General features: G+C 51.9%; 1 protein-coding gene across 1 annotated transcript in view; it reads left to right on the top strand.

The window, feature by feature from the left end:
* Window positions 1-22,500, top strand: part of Nkd1 (NKD inhibitor of WNT signaling pathway 1) — a 69,233-nt gene that overhangs the window by 29,335 nt on the left and 17,398 nt on the right. Inside the window, exon 4 of the mRNA XM_038313332.1 lies at window positions 20,043-20,109. Coding sequence (XP_038169260.1) covers window positions 20,043-20,109 — 67 coding nt within the window. The remainder of the gene's footprint in view (window positions 1-20,042; window positions 20,110-22,500) is intronic.

Here is a 22,500-nt window from a genome sequence, read left to right as displayed (position 1 = left end):
CGGGTTCATTTATTTATTTCCTGTCTGTCTGTCTACCTATCTATTGTTTATTTATTTTTAAGACAGGTTATTTCATTGGCCTGGAGCTGACCAAGTAAGCCAGCAATAAGCTCTAGGGCCTCTCTCTGTCTTCTGCTCCCCAAAACAGGGACTCCAGGTGTGGACCACCATTCCTGGCTTTTCTTTTTAATGTGGGTTTTAGGGGTCGAACTTGGTTTTCATATTTGTGAGGCAAGTAATTTATTAACCAAGCTTTCTTCTTATCCCTGGAACTTTTTGAGCACCAACATAATGCCACAATGGAAAGTTTCACACCATGTGGTCAAGTTATACTTAAAACGTGGGTACTCTAAGAATATTGAATTATATTCCCTTTAGACTATGTATAGAGCATATATAAGACAAATGAGCTTTGTGTTTAGATGTAGGCCCCCTTCCCAAAATATCTACCTACGTGGATGTAGATATTGCAAAATAAAGAAAGAAAAGAGTAAAAAAATAATAAGTTGAGCTGGAGAGATGGCTCAGCAGTGAAGAACCCTGGCTGTTCTTCAATAGATCCTGAGTTCAATTCCCAGCAACCATATGGTGCTTACAACCATCACTACCATCTGTGGTGAGATCTGGTGCCCTCTTCTGGCCTGCAGGCTTACATGCAGAACACTGTATACAAAATACAAAATCTTTTTTTTTTTAAGTCTCTTTGAGCTGGAGAGATGGCCCAGCAGTTAAGAATGCTTGTTGCCCACACTGAGTGGCAGAAAACCACTTGTGACTCCAGCTCCAGGGAATCCTCTTCTGTCCTCTTTGGGCACACACACACACACACACACACACACGTGTACACACACAAGTTAAAAATATTTAAGAATAAAAAGGTCTCCAGCATGCTGGTTCCACTCATTTCAAGTAAGGGATAGCGTTCGGTAGTGATTGTTTGCCCCGTGGCTTTCAGGAACGCTTTCCCATTGTTTCTTGGCCTTTTGGCTGAGATGAACTGAAAGAGCTTTTCTCCTCTGTCAGAAGAAAATGGTCACTGTAGCTGGTGCAGCTCTTAATCGTTATGTAATAGGTTGTCCCAGCATTTAGTGCTTTACCACCATTTGCTCTCCCTCGCGTGTACGGACTGGCTGGGGCAGTGTCATTAATCTAGGCTGTGCTGATGTGGGCTGGTCTGGGCGGCACAGGTCTGATCTAAACTGGAAGAACTATTGTAGATTGGTCTAAATTGAGCTGGGCTCATCTGGATTGGGCTAAACTGATTTGGATTGATTAGGGTTGGTCTGATCTAGCCTGGGCTGTACTAGTTGATCTGATTTGGACTGAGCTGGGTTGGTTAGGTCTGGGTTGAACCCATCTGAGCAGAACTGATCATGCTTTGGCTGATCTGAGCTGAACCAGATTGGATTTTTTTCCCTTCTGAGGACAGTTGGTAGGTTGGCTGCCTGCTAGCTAGAACAGAACCGACCTAGCAAGTTCCTTCTTCTTCCTGTGTTCCACAAGCATTTCCCATCGCAGTAAGGTCCCAGGTTCTTTATTAAGTTTGTATTATTTTTATTCCTGTCCCGATGGCAGGTCATGTGTTTAAGCAAAGACCAAATGTGAGGACCCTGCAAAGCAAGTGGAGTCAAAACATGAACAGTGAGGCCACTGACATAGAAGTCGAGGAGATGGCTCTCATTTTGAGAGCACTTGTTAATCTCCCAAAGGATCAGGGTTCGATTCCCAGCACCCGCATGGCAGCTCACAGCCATCTGTAACTTCAGTTCTGGGGGATCCAGTGCCCTCTTCTGGTCTCCATGAATGCCAGGCATGCATATGTTACACAGATATATATGCAAGGCAAAACACTTATAACACAACATTTAAAACAAAACAGAAAGCCCACACTGGTGTAATCATAGAATCTAGGATGTTACAAGGGTTTCATAAGAAGGCAGGGGTAAGGCATGTAGCAGTGTCTGGCCAGATGAGCATGTGGCAGATGGGAGCAATTATTCAAACACCAGCCATCAGAGAAGCCATCGTAGGTCACAGGCACATGGATGCACGGTCTCTTCTGAGGCTGCTTGGTGTCTTTTTCCTTCATGAATAAGCAAAGGTCTGTACTGTCTTAAGTGACTCTGCTGAGTCCTCCGGGACTGGACAGCAAGGACCATCAGTACCTTCTCCTCCGAACACATCCTGTCATAGCCAAGTATCTGAGGGCTCAGTGCTAGTATGCTAGCTGGTACTGAGCCCTAAATGCCTTGGGACATAGATGAGTCCAGATGTCTCCCTTCATGGGATTCCTTCTCAGGCCTTGGAGAGAGTCCCAGTGGGTAGATGGTGAGACCAGTCGCCAGTCAGATTTCACCAGTGACGCTAAGGACCAACAAGAGTCGCTGAAGTCTAGGTGCTGTTACTGAATATTGGGCAGGGGCCGGGCTGGTCTGGTCTTCTCAGGTTGTCTTCTTAGGAGCTGTGTGGAGGGCGGGAGGAGAAAGGAGTGGTACCCAGCAGCTGGGGTCTGTCAGCGTGGATAGCTGGCCAAAGAATTCTGGCCTGTGCCTGAGAAGAGACTGCCTTGGAAGTATATCCAGGCCTGGAAGGAGCTGAGAGCTCTGGCCAGCAGGCCTGCCCGGGGACTTGGGACTGGAATGCTGGGAATGGAAAGCTGGCCTGACTTCTGAGACTGCGGAGCTGGCTCTCTGGAGGCCTCCCTGCCTCCAGAATCCAGCAGCCAAACGTTTACACAGCCAGGCCTGCCCCTTGCCCTCAAGTGCACACCCTGGGCTCTGTGCTCAGCTGGACCCGGACACTGGGCTTTGTGGTTTAGCCCAGCCTTGATGTGAGATGTTTGGCTCTGCAGCTCTGCCTGCCAGGATGTTGGGGTCTGGGACTCTGGAAGTTTTCTTTTGCTTGTTCTCTCTCTCTCTCTCTCTCTCTCTCTCCCTCTCCCTCTCCCTCTCTCTCCCTCTCTCTCCCTCTCTCTGTATGTGTGTGTGTGTGTTTTGTTTTTGAGGCAGGGTTTGCCATGTTCAGGCTGGCCTGTAACCCCCACATGCTGAGGGTCTAGCATGTGCGCTCATGCTGGAAGTATTGCTTCCCTTCATTTAGAACTGGTACTCACAGGAGGAGGAACAACAGTGGTAGCAGCTGCCATCAGTGGAGACTTGCTTATGCAGCACACCTTAACCACGCTTCTTTATTGGAGCACACCCCTATTTGAAGCCACCCTTTAGTCCCTTCCAGCTTGGCAGAGGTAAGGCTCCTACAGACTGGCACACACTCCCGCCACATCCCTACAGTGATGCAGGTCATCTTCGACTGGACAGACACTGAGGCTGCCAGGCTGCCCTGTGGAGCTGGACTCATCTGTGGCTAGCCCTGCCTCAGCCTTGCTACCTCCATGCAAACCTCACACAGCTGTATAGAATGTCCCCGCTTCCGACCTCTTCAAAGACTGATTCCTGCTGGAGTATCGGAATTGCAGAAGATGCCATCAAGTGGCATCAAGTGGGGCTGCTCAGCCTTAGCCACTCAGTTTAAGAATAGTAGGCACCTGAACTTTGGGCCTGTAGACCTGCTGGGCCCCAACTCAGGGATCCGGATGGCGTTTGGGCTGAAGTGTTAAAGATAGACCCCACCATCTGCTGAGACTTCTAAGGCTGTGGATGCTCTTGAGCTGTCGCAGTTTAAAGCCATCTTTTAATCACCTTTGTGTTGCCTCTGGCCTCATCTGAATGATACAGAGAGAGTTTTCCTGCCTTTGAATTGGAGAGGAAAGCCTAACCCATTAAGACTTACTCCTTGATGAGCTAGGAATTGCTTCCCATGCATCCTAAACAGAAGGCCTCCCAGCCTTTGCTTGAATACCTCCTGTGACAGAGAACTCACCACTTGACCATTCTTTCCTTGTTGGACTTTCCTGGTTCCTAGAGCTAGGGATAGAGAATTTGGTTCCATCCTCCCACTAATCTTCCTTTGCCTCAAGAGACATTGAATTGACCATCTCCCTCTTTAGAGGGTGATCCTGTCCTGTGGAGAAGTGGACTACTAGCTGTTTCCACTCTGTTCATTGGGTTGTCCAGATGATTCTTGGGTTCCCATCTTCATCTTTCTGCCAGTTCTGTGCTCTGGAGGGAGTTATTTAGCCTCCCTGTGTCTTTGCTTCTTCATCTGTGAGATAGAGATGGCGGCTGGGCATGGTGACATACACTTGTAACCTCAACACTGTAGAGGCAGAGGCAGGAGGATCAGGAGTTTGAAGCCAGCTTCTGCCCCTTAGTTTAAGGCAGCCTGGTCTACAAGAAACAGTGTTTCAGACAACAGTGAATGAATGGATGAATGAATGAATGAATGAATGGCGATAGCTATAGTTCCAACCCTACACTTTCTGTGACCATCAAATAGGCTAAGACATGTAAAGTGCTTTCTTGCATTAAATTAAGATTGACATATGCTAAGTGTAAGAATCTCAGCTCTTCCCTAGACCAGGGCTTCCCAAATTAGAGTGTGCTTATGAGTCACATGAGGGTTCCGAAAAGAGATTCTGACTTGGTAAGTCAGGTGGAGCTTGACAGGTTCCTTGACTGGAGACTGCTAGGCCTCGGCCCACACTGAGAGAAGAACAGTGTGCCTTTCTTTGGTATGAGGTGATGTCTCCAATCCCATGATAGGAGAATCACCACCTCCTATGCTAGTGCTGTGATAATCTCTGTGTGTGTGCGCTCATGCAGATGTGTGCAACATCACATGCATGTGGGTGGATGTGTGTGCAGGTGTGCATGCACATGTTTGCATGTGTATGTGGAGGCCCAAAGTTGACATCGGTTGTTTGCCCAAATTGCTTTTTATTTATGGAGGATCTTGCTGAACCCAGAGCTCACTATTCTTATTTTAATACAGCATAGCCTGTATTGCTTAGGGAACTAAATTATTGATATTAAAGTAATTTTTATCCCTCTTCCAAGTTGGAAGCAGTCATTTATGGACAGCTGTTCTCCAGTATGTATGTCTTGATCTGAAAGAGAGTCTCTATAAGGAGAGACATCTTACCACTTTCCCTGGATCGCCTTAATTGCCACTTGATAGAGCCTAGTTATCTGAGAGGGTCAACTGAGGAGTCACCTATTTCAGCTTGTCTGTGGGGGATTGTCTTGATTTTTAATTAATTGGAGAGGGGAGCTCATTGTCACTAGCACCATTCGTGGGGCAAGTGGTCCTGAGCCGCTTAGCAAATGCTAGTTAAGCATAAAGCAGAGAGCAAGCCAGAAAACAGCATTTCCCCAAGGTCTCTGCTTCCAGCTCTTTCCTCGGGTGTCTGTCTGTCTTACCTCAGTGGAGGATTGTAACCCGCAAGTGTGAGCCAAATAAACCTTTCCCTTCTAGTTTGCTTTTGGCCATAGTGGGTTTTTTTTTTTTTTTTTTTTTTTTTTTTTTTTTTTTTTTTTTTATCACAGTGGCAGAATCAAACTAGGGCTATTTCCTTCTGCAGGACCTGGGATGTGTCATGTGACAAACCAGAGCAGATGGGATCCCAAGGATCCTGAAGGGTGGTACACTTTCTCAGGGATGGCCTATTTGAGTGGCCAGTGGGTGAACCAGCCTGTGGCATCTGGGCTGTGTGGGTTCTGGTGTCCCATGTGATCCTGCAGCACACCTGCTTGGGAAGGAAAACCCCTGCAAGGGAGAAATTCCTGTGAGTGGATATAGGCTGAGCACTCCAGCATGGGCTGGGAAAGGCACCCTAATATCAGGGGTTGTCCCACCTCCTGGGTGCCCTGTCCCAGTGTTGACCCTAGCTTCCCAGTTGTTTCTGGGATCATGGGGGCCGCTTTAGCTATACCGGCACTAAGTTCCCAAGGCACCAGTGCACAGCCTCAGGAAGGCCCTGTGCTGCTGCCACTGCTGAGCCACCTGAGGTTTTCAGCTGCTCTCAATCTCGGTTTTCTGCTTCTGGTATCCATGACAAAGTTAAGGACAGATGCTATTAATGCCTATGACCTTTGAGCCTGTCTCCATGTTCTGTGACCTCACTGCCAAAAAGAAATCTAAAACTAGCCACTCAGGCTGAGACAGAAGAATTGTGAGTTCAGGGCTAGCCTGGGGAGCTCTGACCTCAAGCATTTCGGAAGCAGGGTTCTCAGCCTTGTCTGCTTTCCTCTTCAGTCTGCAGAGGAGTGCAGGGGTGCTGCTAGTGCAGAGGGGAGCATCCACCTGACTTGGCTAGGAGCAAGGAGTTGGTCTCAGGCTGTAGCCCTGCCAAACCAGGAAACAGCTAGAGGCTAGCTCAAAGGACTTGAGAGTGGAACCTAGGCTTGGGATGCCCGTCTCCATCAGTGGCCTCTGCACCTGTGTTGTTTGCATTCTGAGCAGTGACTTGGCTGCTGCAAGGGACTGAGCTGCTGGAGGCTGGTGGCATCGCCAGCATCGCTGGCCTGTGTTTTGAGTAGGAGCCAGGGCTGGATACTGGCAGAAGCCAGCTGGTGCCTGTCCCTGGCTTCAGGTTAGTGAAAGCTGTCGGAGGGCCAGTGCCTTGTCTCTGCTGCCCTCCCCTGCTATACCCACCCTGACTCATGAAGCCCGGTCCCCAATTTTTGCCTCTGTCTAGCAAGTTACTGAGGATGATTCCCTGAACACATAGAGAAAATTCCGTCTTCTGGAGGAAGAAAAGGGTGCTGTCTGCACTGCCTGCTGTGTGTATGCATGCATAGATGTGTGTATGTGCATGATGTGACAGGCTTGTGAGTCTTGAGGGCTTCAGGGGCGGGGAGGGAGGGAGTACATAAGGAGACTGGGCTTTCCAGAACAGAGGATTTCAGGGGGACCATGCCCTGACTCCAGGACGGCTTCTCCGGAAGTCTGCAGGAATGAATCAGGAGGTGGCGAGAGGAGAAAGGAAGCTTTGGCACAGAGAGCAGTGATGGAAGTGAGAAGGACAGTCAAATGAGGTGGCAGTGCCAGCCCAGGGAAGGGCAGAAAGTGGCAGACAGCACATCCGTAGGTCAGATACCCTACATGCCAGTCGCTCTTGTGTTCCTATTCTTGTTCATAGCACCTTTCATTGTTGAAGGTGTTCTGCGTAGGGCAGTATAATCATAGGGACTCCTGCCTATGGTTATAGGCCGAGTAAAGTAAAGAAGACCCATGTGCTGGAGGCTGGATCCCCAGGGCAGCCTGGCAGGGCTTCACTAGCCGGAGTGTGAGAACCTGAAGGTCATTGGTAACTATGCTGTAGGAGGGAACCTCAGGACCTTAGCCCCCTCCCCAACTCATGAGGCTAATGTATTGTTCCCCAGTGTTGCCGTCTGCACCTATCAGTAGCTTCGGAATGATGTGGTCCCCTCACCACAGTCTGGACTCTCTACCAGACATGTCCTGCCTACATGATGTCATTCACCAAGTTCATGCTCAAGAACTGTTCAGTCAAGTATAAAAAGATTGATAATGTTTTAAGAAAGTTTATAACTTTTTGCTAGGTACATTCGTGGCTACCCTTGGCTGAACGTGGTCCACGGCAGTGAGCTGGATGCACCTACGAGCCATGAGCCCTGATAAGCATCTTGCCTTTGTGCTGGGTTATACAGTGATGGGAGTGATGGGCGTGTGTGTTTACAGCAGCAGAGGCCGAGGCCGAGGCTTCAGGCCCTGAAGTGAGGATAGCCGGGGCTGGATGGGAGCTGAGCCCTTCTGACTGGAAAGCTGAGGCTTTCCCGCCACCCACGGTGAAGGGAAACCTTGGGAGTTCTGGGGCAGTACATCGTGGGTCTGGCAATGTACTGGTGTCGAAAGGAGGGGGTACAGAAAAACAGAACTCAGCAACCAGGATGGAAAACAAGCTCAAATTGGTTTAAGCAGGAAGAGGGAGATTAACGGTTCACATTATTGAGATGTCTAAGGGGACCTAGCTTCAGGCATGGTTTGATCTAGGGGCTCAGATGGTGTTGGAACCTGTTTTTTCTTGCTTCGCTGAACCCTGATTTCCTGTGTTCATTTTTTACTCAGTTAGGATCTTCCTGTAAGGAAGCAAGTGTTTCCAGCAGTTGGAAATTCCAAGCTCATTATTGCAGATGTCCTGAGAATGCGCTGGGTCTCCTTGGTCTGGCTTGGGATACTGCACAGTTCTCATTGGTTAGGCCACATCATGGTCAGGGGAAGAAGTCAGCCCTGACCACCAGGTGGACAGGGTGAGGGTGGGGATTAGGATTTCCCTGTTATATGTGTCCAGATAGAGACACAGAACTCTTGTTTTAAATCTGTTCCAAATCTTGCACGGGAAAGCCTCACACTAAGCCGCTATGTGTTGTGTCTGAGATGCCCAGCACACTGGGTGGAATCTGGACAGCCCAGGATAGCCATCCAAAGACCGTCAGTAACTCTGGGGACAGGGTACAGACAATGGGAGAGGCAGGACAGGAGCTTCTGACTTACAGATGCTACAATATGTTCAGTTAAAAAGAGAGACAAAGCTATGCTTCAGCCTGGGATTCCCCAAAGAATGGCCTGAAGTCCACCCTAGACTTGCAGATGGATGGTCTGAGAGAGGAGCCCTGGGAATGATGTACTCAGGAAGGGCTGGCCATGTTTAAATGAGGTCCCTAAAGATGAAGGAGGAAGTGTTCCTTCCCGTCTGCCAGCAGAGACTGAGTCCTGGTTTAAGACCCTGCGCTTCCCTGTGTGGACTGGCCTTGCTCTGACTTCTGTGTCTGGACCCATTCTGTCTGGTTTGTGTGAGCGCAAGCAGCTGGCCTTCCAGTGGCCGTCCACTGCCTGGGAAGTCACCACATGGGGTCAGAGCTCCCCAACTCCACAGATAATTCAGTGGGAACCCCTCTTAGGCCAGGCATTCCAGAAGCAGAACCTGAGGTAAGGATTGTGTCTCTGGTTTCTTAAGGATGTCCCAAGACAGTCACGTGAATGAAGGAAGAGACAAAGGTGCCATTTCTGGGTAGGTTCCGGGCTCTGGCTTGGTCCTGTAAGGACCCCTAGACTGATATCTCTCTAGAATTTGCCCAGACTCACCATGGGCAGCAGCCTCCTGCGCCTTTCTCAGGCCACCCAGTTCCAAGCCTTCAGACCAGGTACCAGGGGTGGCTCCTGAGGAAACCTCACAGGGATGGATGCTGGAAGGCCTTAGAGAGTCCCAGTACCAAGCCCTCCAGGGTGGGGGGCTAGTCATCCTACCAAAGGCTCTTTCCAGGCCCTGCTGCAGATGTCAGCAGAGGTGTGAGAAGTTCCACGTGGGGGACCCCCGGATACTTTATGTGGTCTTTCTGTTGGCTGGGGCTGAACTGGCTGCACACAGAACCTGCTCCTCCTGCCTGTGGATAAGTTGGGAAACTCTTGCCCCTACTTTGGGTCTTTGGGGGTTCTGATGGTGGCTGTGCTGCTGGAAAGTTGTCTCTTTGAGGCCTATTTTTCCATCTGTACTTAGGTTCTCATCCAAGTCCACAAATAGACCCGAAACCCATGTACGTGGCGCACCATTGTCTGGGGGCATCCCTAATGGTCTCCCATTCTGCCTGGTCTGATGCCAGCCTGTGACAAGAAGCTGTGTGGACCTGTGTTGCAGTCTCCCCTAGGTCACTCTGGTCCTCAGGGGCCTGGCCTACACAGAAGGGTGTGGTCCTTCCCAGGTGCACCACTTTCTTGCTTCTTCTTGCAGATCCTCAGCCCCTCGCCTGTAAAGGGGGTCATACTAGCTTATTGGGCTCTCTAGGTTACTAGAGGTGATGGATGAAGCTACAGTTGCAGATCTCTTCTGTCCCTGAACCTAAGCAGCTTCCTTCTTTCTCTGCTGGCCACACAACCTTTGCCAGACCCAGGCCACCAATGGCATGGGACCCTGACATCCATACAAGGGCAACCTCTTGTAACCCAGGGTGTTCTTCTGTCTTTGGGTTGCCTAGAATGTGACAATGAAATCTGGTGTGTGGTGGTGACTACGCCCTCTTCTTTCTTCACGTGATCCCAGTGATAGCTCAGTTGACATGCTCTGTTGGTCTCCTGCCACCTCTGGAAGCCAAGCGCTAGTATATCTAATGGACCAGCAGACAGTCCCTAGATTGCTAAGCAGGCGGGGTCTTCAGGACCTCCAGGTGGCCCAGTGCGTGGGAGCATTCTGCACTGTGTGGTAGCTGGAGATGCCTTGAGCTCATCACTCTTCCAGTTGACTCCTGTAAACCCCACTAGCCACACAGGTACTAGCCATACAGGTTTCTGGCACAGTGCCTTGCCTTTTCTCTGCCACTGGTGGTGAACATCAGGTGACCTGCGTGCCAACTGGCACAGCCTCAGAGAGCGTTTTTGGTGCCATCTCTGTAACCTTGATGTATGGGAACATGTGGATAATTTTAGCAGAGGCACTCATGTTCTCTGGGCTCTTGGGCCACTGCTTTTTTCTTGGAGAAAATGTAGAGAATGTTTTCTCAGCCTGTAAACAGAGCTGCGTGGGTTGCTCAGCACGTGCCTGGTGCCTGCCTCCTGTCAGGCCTGGTGTAGTATTACAGATGGTGGAGAGTCCCAGAGAAGACTAAGGAAGGGAGTGGGCGCATGCTTAGGAGGGGCTGTGGCTTAAAATAAATTTAATAGTAAATTAATAGTAAAACTCCGAAGGAGAGAAGGGCTTTCTAGAGAAAGAGCAAGCCAGGAAGAGGATGCTGTAGGTGTAGAGAGGCCCAAGTAGGCGATGTGCCACACCCCAGAATAGCAAGGAGGGGTGTCTACCATGACCGCAGCGGACAGCGAATGGGGATCAGTGGATGATGTACCATGGGTGCTGCCTGGATAAAGTAGTGGTGGGGGGCAAAGTGCAGAGAACGGTCTCTGTCGTCCTGGTGTCAGTGCTGGGACACACTGGGGATGTGACAGAGGGCAGAGTGTGTGGTGCCAGCCTCTGGCTGGAGGGTGGAGCCTACAATCTGTGCTGATGGATGGAAGGAAGGAAAAGCTGTAGGAGAAGCCTCAGCTCACTCCCTGGTCTGACCTGGGCAGCAGTGGAGACTGCTGTATTTGAACACAGGGAAGACCAGGGAAGATGGGCTTGGAGAAGCTGTGGGTTGGTGTGGAATGCATAGGCTTATGGTGTGTCTGACAGAAGCCACATCTTTGTTAATAATAATGAAACTAAAAAGTTAACATTTTAGTGTAAAGGCAGTGCATGATCAGAGAGTGGGGTGAGGTTAAGTAACAGTTCTCACAGTACAGAACGTGGAGACGGAGGCACCAGGTGCTCCTGTCTGCTGGGACACACGGGCAATTGCTGCGCTGCCCATTCATCCCATAGCAGGAAGGGCTCCAGACTGGGTCTCACGTGGGCTCCCTGGCAGCCAGTCTCTCATGTTCACCTCCGAGTGATCCTTGTGCACCTGTGTGTCAGGTTGCGTAGGCTCTGGGATTCAGATTAGACCTCAGGCTGAACCTCTTGATTCTGCCCAAATGGAGTGGGTGGGAAACTGAGGTATACGCCCCCCCACTAGTGGAAGGAGGTCTGAGACGACCCTTACGAAGGGCAGAGAGCTCTGGGTAGCCCAGCACAGATGGGCTAGGCTCATTGGCTTGTGGGGAAGCAAAAAGAATCCTCCCCCTCTTCCTCTCCCTCTCCTTCCCCCTCCCCCTCCTCCTCTCCCTCTCCCTCCCCCTCCCCTCCCCCTCCCTCTCTTCCTCTCCCTCCCCTTCCCCTCCCCCTCCCCCTCCCCCTCTCCCTCTCCCTCCCTCTCCCCCTCCCTCCCTCTCCCTCCCCCTCGCTCCCTCCCTCCCTCCCTCTCCCTCCCCCTCGCTCCCTCCCTCCCTCCCTCCCTCCCTCTCTCCCTCCCTCCCCCTCTCCCTCGCTCTCTCCCTCCCTCCCTCTCTCCCTCCCTCCCTCTTTCTCTCTCTCTCTCTGTCTCTCTGTATTTGTGACGAAGTCTTTCTATATAGCCCTGTCTGTCCTGGAACTCACTACGTAGACCAGGCTGGCATCAAACCCATAGAGATCTGCCTGCACTCACTCCAGCTGTGGGGTGGTCAGAAGTGCTCAAGAGCCCGTGGCCATTCCTGTCGCCAGGTCTCAGCCATGCAGCAACAGGCTAGTGACTGGCCAGGTGAGCAGTGTGACAGGCAGCGGCCTGGCAGTGTCAGTGGAACTTAGGATGGGGGAAGGCAACAGCCTGACTGTGTGCCTTTTGGGACAGCGCAGATGCCTCATCCCTGGAGACCTCAGAGAGGAGAGGACAGTGGAGCGACTGTGAAGGCCCCAGCCAGGAACTGAGGGGGACAGTCCTTGCTCCAGATGTGAGCTCATGCTTTATGCACTACTCATTTGCCTGTTACAGCAGTTGGAGACACGGATGAGCAGGCCAAACCTCAGTATCCATAGGGCTCATTTTGGGACAGCATCAGGTCTCAGACCTGGTACTGTGGAGGGTTTGGCTAGAGTGGTACCAGACTCTGCATAGCACCAGACAGCTGTCACACTCAGTTTATGTTGGTTCCTATCATCACTGTGGCCTTGGTCTTAGGGCGCTCATACCCCCATGCCCCAATGAGCTCCAGGGCCCTACTGTAGAAATGTCTCTAAACTTTGGCTAGGCCCATGCCCTGGCTGTTCTGGACAGCCTCTCCTGCCCCAGGACTCTTGCTTCAACCCTGGGATTCAACACAAGAAAGCATACACACTACCAATCATGTTGGTTTGGGCTTATTTTCCCCTCAGCCTTCTCCACCCATAGAAATTATATTCTAAGTGTAGCTGCTGTTCTATGGGAAGAGCCTGGGAGCCCCTGGTGTTTGCCTTGCTCGTGTCCCTTCTCTCCCTCCCCTCCTGTTCGAGTGAGCCTTGCCATAGGGGTGGGGCTGCGCCATGTGCTCTTTCACATCCTACCTTTCCCTGTTATTCTTCTGTGGGGTGGGACTGGACACGGGAGAATCGTGGACATCTGGCCTTTTAATGACCGTGTCTGTTCAATGTGAAATACCCCTCAGCAGCCTTGGTCATAATGAGGACTCACATCCATGTTTTCACTGATCTCATTCAAGGCCGAGGAGAGGAGGAGGGGGAGAGGAGGAGGATATTTAACATACTTCGAGACGTTTGAATATTAGCCAGCTGCACACCTGTAACTCTAGCTATTCAATAGCCAAGGCAGGGGGATCACAAGTTTAAGGCTAGCCTGGCAATGGAGACTCTGTCTCAAAAATAAGAGGTGTAAATATATAAAGAAGACTGGGGAGCTCAGTGGCAGAGTGCTTGCCTAGCATGTAGAAGCCCTAGGTTCTATCTGCAGCACACCAGTGCTCCATTGGGTAGGAGAAGAATATTAAGAGGCTTAGGTAGGAACTGTCTTGAAAGAAGTTGTGCTGATAGTGGCATATAGATTCGAAGGCACACAGATTCCACAGCTTGCAGAGTGACAGCCTGGGCAGGAGACTTTGTTGATCTGAGCTATGACTGGCTGATGCCAGAAGTGTGCAGAGCCATCTCTGGGGATCGTTTGTGTCCTGTGGGGTCCTCCCAGATGTCTGATGTCCATCTCCCTAGCAGCAGACTAGGCATCCAGGCTGCATGCTTAGCTGTGGGGGCCAGCTGGGGGCGTCGCATGGAGCACTCTGATTACATCCCAGGCAGATAAAAATAGGAGCAATGCAAGGAATTTTAATCACTGCTCCGTGTCTTTGGAGCCACGGAGCCTGTTCCTTGTGAGCCTAGGCAGAAGGCCAGACCTGCCAGTGCCTCAGAGCTACCTCCCTCCCCTGAGCAGCACAGTTGGGCCAGCTGAGGAGACTGGAGGGGCCACGGGCAAGGGTGGAACAAGCAAGCCTTCCACGGCTCCTGAGCTTGGCCAGAATCTTGGATTCTAGCTGTAGTAGGCTGTGGCTTGGTCCTGGGTCTATAAGAGTCAGGATTTTATAGCAAGGGACAAGTTTAGCCTGAGTGCTGTTGCAAGAGAAGAGATTAATGTGGTGGCGGTGGTCACCCTCCCAGGTTGCAATGCCTGGAGGTGAGGTAGGGGCAGTGTTCCTGGTGCTAAAGTCTATCCAGAAGACATTTATCACATTTGTTCAGCACCTGACAGATGTGTCCAGCCCATGGCCCACAAGATGAAGGCACCCCAGGAAGCTATGAATGCAACTTAACACAAAATGGTAAACTTACCTAGAATGCCTAGTTTTTTGCAGGGTTTTTGTTAATACTGTGTCGAGATGTTCAAAGGTTGGACACATACATAATGAATGTGTCAGGTACTATTCCAAGACCAACCAGCCAGGTCCCATCATGTGGAGTTTGCTTTCAGAGATGGTGGTTCACTGGCCTCTCTCTGTGACCTCCATTTGGGCTAATGCAGTAGACTTTGGGAGCTGGAGCTGAGGCAAGACACAGCCAGAGAGGCAGGTGTCTTTCCCAGCTCCCGAGACACCCAGGCACTGTGGGAGGCCTGAGTCTGGCAGACTGCTAAAGGAGCTGAGGGCTCTCTGCCTTGCGTTCTTATCTACCTGAGGAGAGAAGCTGCCAGGCTTTAGGAGCAGCCTGCTGAGATCTTGGTTCTGATACTGTTCTGGGGCCCAATGAGCTTGTGTTCCTCTTACTCCTGGGGAGAGAGTACTCCAACTTCCTGTCACAGGAGCCAGTGTTTCTGGGAGCCTTGTCTGTTCCCTCCGTCCTTGGATGGCGGCTGACTTTGTATCCTGGCCCTGCGTGTTGCTCACTGTTGACCTGGGTGGGAAGTTCCCAGCCCCTATGGTCTGTGGTGCTCATGAGTAGGATGGGTTGAGACTAGAGAAGTCTGGGGAGCTGAGAGGGCTGAGGTTCAGATTCATGGTGTGTGCTAGACACACACACACACACACACACACACACACACACACACACAGAGAGAGAGAGAGAGAGAGAGAGAGAGAGAGAGAGAGAGAGGGGGGCCTGGTGGTGAGCAGCCTTGGTTCCCCATCTCTTGTTCCCTGGACGTGCCACAGAAGAGCAATCAGCTGCTGATGGTGTTGGCGGCTAGATGCCCATTTAGTCCTGTAACCAGGAGGTCACAGCCTTCTAGGCCTGGAGGACCCCAGCCTTCTCTGCCGTTTCTTCTCTATGATCTCTTGGACCCTTCTCTCCATCTGTCTGAACTCCAGGTCCCTCTTCTGTGAAGTGGGCCATCATCTGCGGTCTTGTGAAGTCAGGATCTCATTACCGGGGCGACACGTGGATGCGCAGCTGGCCCTCTGTGGCTGTGGGTTCTACACCCACCCATTCATCCTGGAGAAGATACACATGGGAAAAACAACCTTTGTATTGAACAAGTACAGACTCTTTTCTTGGCTGTCATTCTCTAAACAGAGCAGTGTGACAGCTGCTTACACAGCTGCACTTGTTGGAACTGAGAGCCATCCAGAGATGGCTTAGAGACTTCGAGGGAGGTATGGGGCTCCGCAGATGCTGTGCTGCTTTATCTAAGCCCTCAGAGCCCTGGGATGTGGATGTCTTTGGAATCAGCCCTGATGGAGCCCAAGGGACCACTGTCTCATCTCTGAGCGCTTGAAGGATTCTTTCAAGGCTAGGAGTTTGACTGAGGTTTTGTGTCTCCTTCCCCTCCCAGTAAGTGGCCAGGGCATCCATTCCATACTCTCTCTAGCCTCTTGTGTGCCACACAATCCCTTATACTGTCACTGTTTCCTAGGTGCACACTAGTGGCATCATATCCCTTGCATGTGTTCCCGTGCTTCTCCGTGGGCTATGCTCTGCGTGGCAAGCAGAGGAGTCCACCACCCCACAGTGAAGACCCACACTATATATATTGGTGTCATTGAGAATCTCTTGGCCCTAGATGTCAGTGAACTTAATTGGGCTCTCAGAGAGGGTAGAGCTGCTGGGAACTAGGTGACTGATTATCAGGATGGACCATGAGGACATTTGAAGGCACACAGGAGAAGAGGCTATGGCAGAAAAATGGGAGAGACTGAGATTGAGGTTCTTAACTTTGTATCAGTTGCCACCCGGACATTTTTTTTTTTTTTTTGGTTTTTCGAGACAGGGTTTCTCTGTGGCTTTGGAGCCTGTCCTGGAACTAGCTCTTGTAGACCAGGCTGGTCTCGAACTCACAGAGATCCGCCTGCCTCTGCCTCCCGAGTGCTGGGATTAAAGGCGTGCGCCACCACCGCCCGGCTCCTACCCGGACATTTTGACCCCTTCTCCTTGCCTCCTCTTTGACATAAAAAAAAAACCTCCCATTTTACAAAGTAGGGAAATGGAGCTGTCAAGTTCAGTGACACTTTAATTGCCACTCAGCTGTGGAGAGGGGCTGAGCCCGAGCTGGGCCCACCTGGGCACTGGAGCATGGACTACCCTGCCCTGCCTCTGACAGCAGAAGGTGGAGCGTGCTGTTAGTGAGGTTGGGCTGTGTCTGCAGAGTTCGTGGAAGAAAGAGTTTGCTGTGCTTTTCTTCAGGGGCTAACTAGGACAGGCTGCTTGGATCTGAGGGTTCTGGGGTGGCCTGGGCTGTGCCCATCTTTCTGGAATGTCTCAGTCCTGTGGATTCCTGAGTCTACATGGTACCGAGTTCTGTGGGCACCAAGAGTTTGCTTTAAAAAATGTGTGGCACCCACATCTGTTACCTCTTAGAGAACAGAAAGATTGACAGAGACCTGCTGGGGCCTTGCGTGGGGGAGACTGAGTTCAGGAGCATGAAGCCCCAACGACAAAGAGGAAAATCCCTAGCCTGCGCCAACACTCCCCAAGGCCCCACTTTGATGTGGTTTTCCGTCCCGGAGGCCTTATAAGGCAGTGTGCCTGTGCCTCTTAGCTTGGGACTGGGCGGGCTACACACCAGTGACCGGAGAAGTTGCTCTTCCTGGGGCCCAGGGAGGGGCAGAGGCTGGGCTCCCAGGGGCAACAGAGGGACAGCACTGGGACTTTAAAGGCTCATGAAGGCCACGTGTCCTGACAGAATACCAAGCCAGGCCTCTAGCCTTAGACAGAACTTGGAGTAAGTCTGAGGCCCACAGTCCTGGAAGCCAGAGGAGACGGGACCTAGGCCCTGGGTCCTAGGAATTAGATAGTCCTTTGTCTAAGCCCCAGATTCAGGCCTCTTACAAGGAGGTGCAGTGGTAAGGGTCGGCCTCTCTCTGGCCTGGGCAAGTCATGAGACTTCGCCGCCTTGGTTTTCTCGTCTATAGGGTGGGTATAATAACAGCATACCCCACGGTGGTCGCCATGGGAGAACAGCTAAGGCTGGTCAGTCCCAGCATTTCCAGCATGTACTGATAGTTGTTTATTGGTGAACACAGAGGAAGCAATGAGCAGTCACTGCTGGTTGATCTTCCTGCATGGAGGTAAACACTCCCTTGCTCCTCAAAGTCACTCTGAAACTGCCCTGTGGGCCGTATCTGTGGAGGGGGAGCCAAGGCACATGGGACGCTGAGCTGCACCTTCTAGACTTAGCTTGTGCAGCGAGCTGTGTTTGTACTACCCCTGACTGCCCAGGCGAGCCCAGTTCTGTGTCCTCTGTGCCACAGGCCCCGTGGGGCTCACTACAGCTGTGAGGTCTGAGTGCACAGCTCTGCAGCACCTATCTGCCCTCCTGCAGGAGGAGGCTCCAGGCCTGTGGCCGGGTGGAATGAGCTTATGGTCAGGCTGGAGCCAGGACCACGCCCAAACCATAGAGAAGGAGGAGCTAGCTGCGCTCCTCTGAGTCCCACTGGGTAGATTGGAACCCTTAGTCTCTGGGCCACCAGAGCTGACGGCCAGGCCCTGTTTTATGCATTGTTTGTTTGAGATAAGGTGTAGCCCAGGCTGGCTCAAGCTTACAGTAGAGAGGGTTCCACTCCCTTCCTTTCTCCTTCCCCTCCAATCCCCTCCCTTTTTGCATTGCTGTGAGTGGAGCCTAGGGCCTTGCACAGGCTAGACATGCTGGACAAGCACTCCAAGTACTCTCTCACTGCTTGCGAGATGGGCAGAGCGGGACTGTTGTGATGGCCAGAGGAGGCAATCTACCACATGGCAGCACTGCCTGCCATGAAGGAAGTGTCCAATGAGTGTTCGCTGTCTCTCCATAGTGTAAGTCCACCCGAGTCCAAATGCTAGGAGAGCCCAGAAGCCAGGGCATGACCCCAGGGTTGGCTCCCCATGTTGCATTTCCTGGGTCTAGAGACCATGAACAGTTTATGCTGAGACCCTGGAGTGGCCCAGGGAGCACTGCAGTGTGTTGCAGAGCATAGATTGTGTGTGAGCTCACCCTCTGCGGGTGTGCAGGACCTGTCATTCGCAGTGCTGATTGTGGGTGTGCAGTATCAGCAGATAGCTTCCCTGGCTGCACTGCTGGGGTAATGTGGCAGTAACACCAGTAGAGAGTCACAGGACCTCAAAGACTCGTCATTGCCAGCATCCTCACTGTGGTGCTGGCAGGGCTACTGGGGTCAGTGCCGAGCCCACTCTCTCCTAGAGGACCCAGCGTGAAGGCCTTTGTCCCCTTCAGGCCTGCTGCTGCTCCTGTCACAAGCACTGCCTGCTAGCCTTTCAGGGCTGAAGAGATGGCAGCATTCTTTGTCGCATGAAAGTGGGGCTTTAATTGGCTGCTGGGGTGTCCCCGCCATCTGATGATGCCACCTGTGTGTGTACCTTGCCTGTCATTGCCTCCAGACTCCCTGTCAACTCTGGCTCTGTTAACACAAACAGCCAGGTTACAAGCCTGGGAAATGTTCAGTGATTACGGTAATTGGCAAGAAGGGGAGTGAAAGAAGCCACTGGGGTTTGAAGTACATGGGACGCGAGAGCAGGAACAGTCACGTTTCAGCCACCTTGAAGGAGTGCCTAGAAAGGTCTAGGCTGCATGCACACAGAGAGCTGTTTGTCTCTAAAGTAAAAGATTAGAAGCCCCGCTGTGGCTCTGTCCAGTGAGCACCCACTGTACGCAGCATCCTTTGCTATGCCGTGTCAAGGTGGGCCTGGGTGTTCTTTAAGCATCTGAAGTGCCGAGTTTGGGTGGTTGGTATTCTCTGCTGGTGTTGCCAAGTTAAAGGTTTTTGTGGTCACAATGAGACATCGGTAGCAGCTGGTGTGTTTGGGCTTTTCCAGTGTTTGTCATTTGCTGGACTTTAGAGGCATCATCAGACCAACCGTTGTGACATTAAGAGAGGGAATATGGCGTACCCCTCCCTGACCTCTTCTTTCTTCAAGAGGAGTATTTTCCAAACTGGGCCCTTGGGATGTGTGCCCCACACTGCAATATATAGAGCAGAGATTCCTATGTTGATAACTGTGGTGAAGGCCCTAAGAAGTCTCACATTAAAAGCTCTTGTTTAACTTTATCTAAATAATCTTAGGTTTCAAAATTCCTGGCTGAGTACCAATAAATAGAGAAGCCATTTTGCAAGATACAGTCTAATCTTTCTGTATCTCTCGCCTGCTGGGGTGAGTCAGACATCTGGGGCTTTAGTCTCTTGACATCTCAGACTTTTCCTAGCCTATAGGACAGCAAAATTCCCTTTGTCAATATGACAGTCTGCAAACGGCAGCTCGAAAAGGCTGCTAGGAAGGACCCCTGCCACAGTGGCTCCAGACATCACCAGCTTATGGAGGGGGCAGATCAGGCATGCACCAAGGCCAGGCTAGTGGGAAAATGGGACCATGAGCAAGATGTAGAAGCCCCAGCGAGGATCGCTGGAGTCATGGCATACAAGCCCAGGGCATTAGCCAATGTGTTGGCACTACGATTGACCTTGAGGGCAATAGGGATTTACCAGAGAAGAGAGCAGAGAGGGCCCCACGTTGTCTGGAGGAAGAATCTAGACTGAGTGCTTTCTGAGTCTGTGGCTGTGAAGCTGACTAGACGGGGAGGGGGCCGCCCAAGGGACACTGACCTTACCTGACATTCCAGTGGGAGAGTGGGCTTGGTCTCTAGGAGAGGCGGGTCCTATGGGTCCTGGGCAGTTTTCCCCAGGGTGCTGTACACTGAGAAGCCACTTGTGCTATCACATGACTAGGTCTATCCAGTCGGGTTGGTACTTTGTGCTCAGTGTTACCTGTCCAGTCTAGCCAGGTGGGTTCCTGCTGGGCCCCACTGTCTTGTAACCCGTTGCTCTGTCTTCCCCAGGAGCTCGTAGGTGACACTTCCAGAGAGGCGCTTGGTGAGGAGGACGAGGACGACTTTCAGCTAGAAGGTATGTGGGGCTTAGCGCTGTCTGTGGTACTAGGGTGGGGGAAAGGCCCACAGAACCCAGAAGGGGTAGGCAGAGAATGTGAAACCCTTCCCAGTACCCAGGTTCTACCCATTCCCTGTACTCAAGAGCTACCAGGCTTCTGGCAGGTCATCGCAGGCTTAACCCGCCTATGGCGGTGTCAGTGATAATGAGTGAGTGTTCTTCTGGATTCTGCACATGATAGCTCTTTCCCCAAGTCCATCTTTGTGGTGCCCTAGCATAGTCATACCCAGCCTGCCTCTGGCCTCTTGCCTCCCTCCTCTGTCCCTTATGCAAGACCCCTCCTTCCTCCAGTAGAAGTGCCATGCTGTTGAGCTAGTGAGCCTGCTGGTTTTATTTTTATTTTTTTGGCAATGCCTGTGTCCCTGTCTGTAAGAGTGGGAGCTAATGCCTGTTGCTGTGGACTGACCACGTGGCTCAGCTGACTTCCCATGACTATGGCAGGCAAAAGCAGAGAAGGCTTCCCTCTGCCTGTCACTCCTTATGGGAAGAGCGCCTGGCCACTGTTGAGCAGCCCAGGAGAGCAAGGACCCTGTCTGTTTTTTGAGACCCTTGGAAGAATCCTGGACACATTGCCCACTTGGGGCTCTCTGGCTACTCCTGTTGTAGTGGTCCAAGCCCACCCTAGGGCAAGGATGTGGCTGTGCATGGCACACTGTCAAGGACAGAGGCCCCTGAGCCCTGGCCACACAGCCATACACCTGCTGGATCTGGGGCCGTGGTATCCTTCTGTGCTCCTGGCTAGGGGAGAAAACTGGTTCCTGAATGTCGTCTTTGTTTTTCTGTTGGCCAAGCTCATTGCCTCTTGGCTGCTAGAGAGCTGTTTAAGGGAGAAAAAGGGCCATGTGAGGCGTGAAGATGAAAAGGAGTCTCTGGCCATCCCCGGAGAGGAGGGCTTTGGCTCCTGGGTTGTTCTGTAAAGCTGCCCCTAATCCTGAGTCTTAGCCGCCTTAACTGGCCAGCTGGGAACGAAGCAGGAGATTAAGGCTGGCTTGGTGTGCAGGGCTGTGAGCTCCTTTTGAACTTGGGAAAGAACAAAGTAAACATCAGAGGTTCCAAGCTGACTGCAGGCCTGTGTGGCAGGGTGTGGAAAGGAGAGGGACCCTCCTTCTGGGGCTCCAGCAGCAGCCTGGGACGTGAGGGGCAGCCCCTCATTCACTTCCAGTACCCACATGGCCTTTCAGGCTTGTGCCCTAAGTGCAGGTCAGTGCTGGCCTGGTAGGCAGGCCCATGATGCTTCCAAGGGTGGTCTGTCCATCTTGTGTTCCCCTGATTTACATATGTCTCCTATTCCCAGGATCTTCTGTTGCCTCTCACCTGAAGCTGCCCCTACCCATCCCAGCCTGCTGGCTCACTTCTGTCTCTGGGCTCCCAGCAGTTTTTCTACCAACCCCAGGGCCCACTTGGCATCTGCTATAGAAAATTAGTTTTGCAGAATCTGAAAGTCCATTGGTTCTTTACCACCTTGTGAGGCTGTCAAGGCTGCTAAAGTCTGTGACCCCCAAAACAGAACCCACAGGAGCTTGGTATCTGGGTAAAGATAAAGAGAAGCCTGGGTGATGGGGAGACACTGGGTGCAAGGCGTTTGGTTAGGGATGCCAAATTGAAAACCCTGCTGGCCATCCAAGTGGAGGTGCTGAGGTGGTCAAGCCACCTGGCTGCTGGGGACTGGAGTTAAGGGACCGTGTACTAGAAGGTACAGGTAAGGGCTTCTTAAGAGGCAGTTCCACTCACCCGTCCAGGGCAGGTCCATCTACAAGGCTGGCTGAAAGTGCCTGACGTCTGAGGAGGCCTCTGGGGAGCAGCAGGCAGCCACCCTGGTTCCTCTTCCTGCTTGCGTTTCCCCGTAGGCTCAGCAGTCACTCTCCAGCCCCAGCATCTCTAAGCTGTTTCCACGGAGTGAACCTGACCTGGTGTCTTCCCATCTGAAAGTGCTGCATGGACAGTGGAGAGTCTGCCTCTGCTGTGCCAGGGAGGTTTAGCTGTATCTCCGGGGACTGGGTTTGAAAGCTAATCTCCTTCATGGACTTACACATGGGGGAAGGGGTGACGGGTAGCACGAATGGACCATAGCAGCCTCTTACCACTCTCGTTGTACAGGGTCCCTGCCTGTACTCATGATGTCTCCTCAGTTCTGTTCAGATCTCAGAGCATGAAGACCGGACAGTACTTGCAGACAGTTGCCTGCTTTCCCCATTGCCTTTTCCTCTCAGTCACGAGTATCTCTAAAGTGGAATCAGTGCTGGCATATGGGCCCAGCGGTGGCATGTAGGAGCGGAGTATGCACGTTTGGAGGGAAGCCAGGGAGCGCTTGGTGCTCTGCTGGGCAGATCATTGCTGCTGGGAGGTGGT

Source organism: Arvicola amphibius, chromosome 15 (assembly GCF_903992535.2).
Source record: "Arvicola amphibius chromosome 15, mArvAmp1.2, whole genome shotgun sequence".
Classification (NCBI taxonomy): Eukaryota; Metazoa; Chordata; class Mammalia; order Rodentia; family Cricetidae; genus Arvicola; species Arvicola amphibius.
This window is presented reverse-complemented; position numbering and strand designations above follow the sequence as displayed.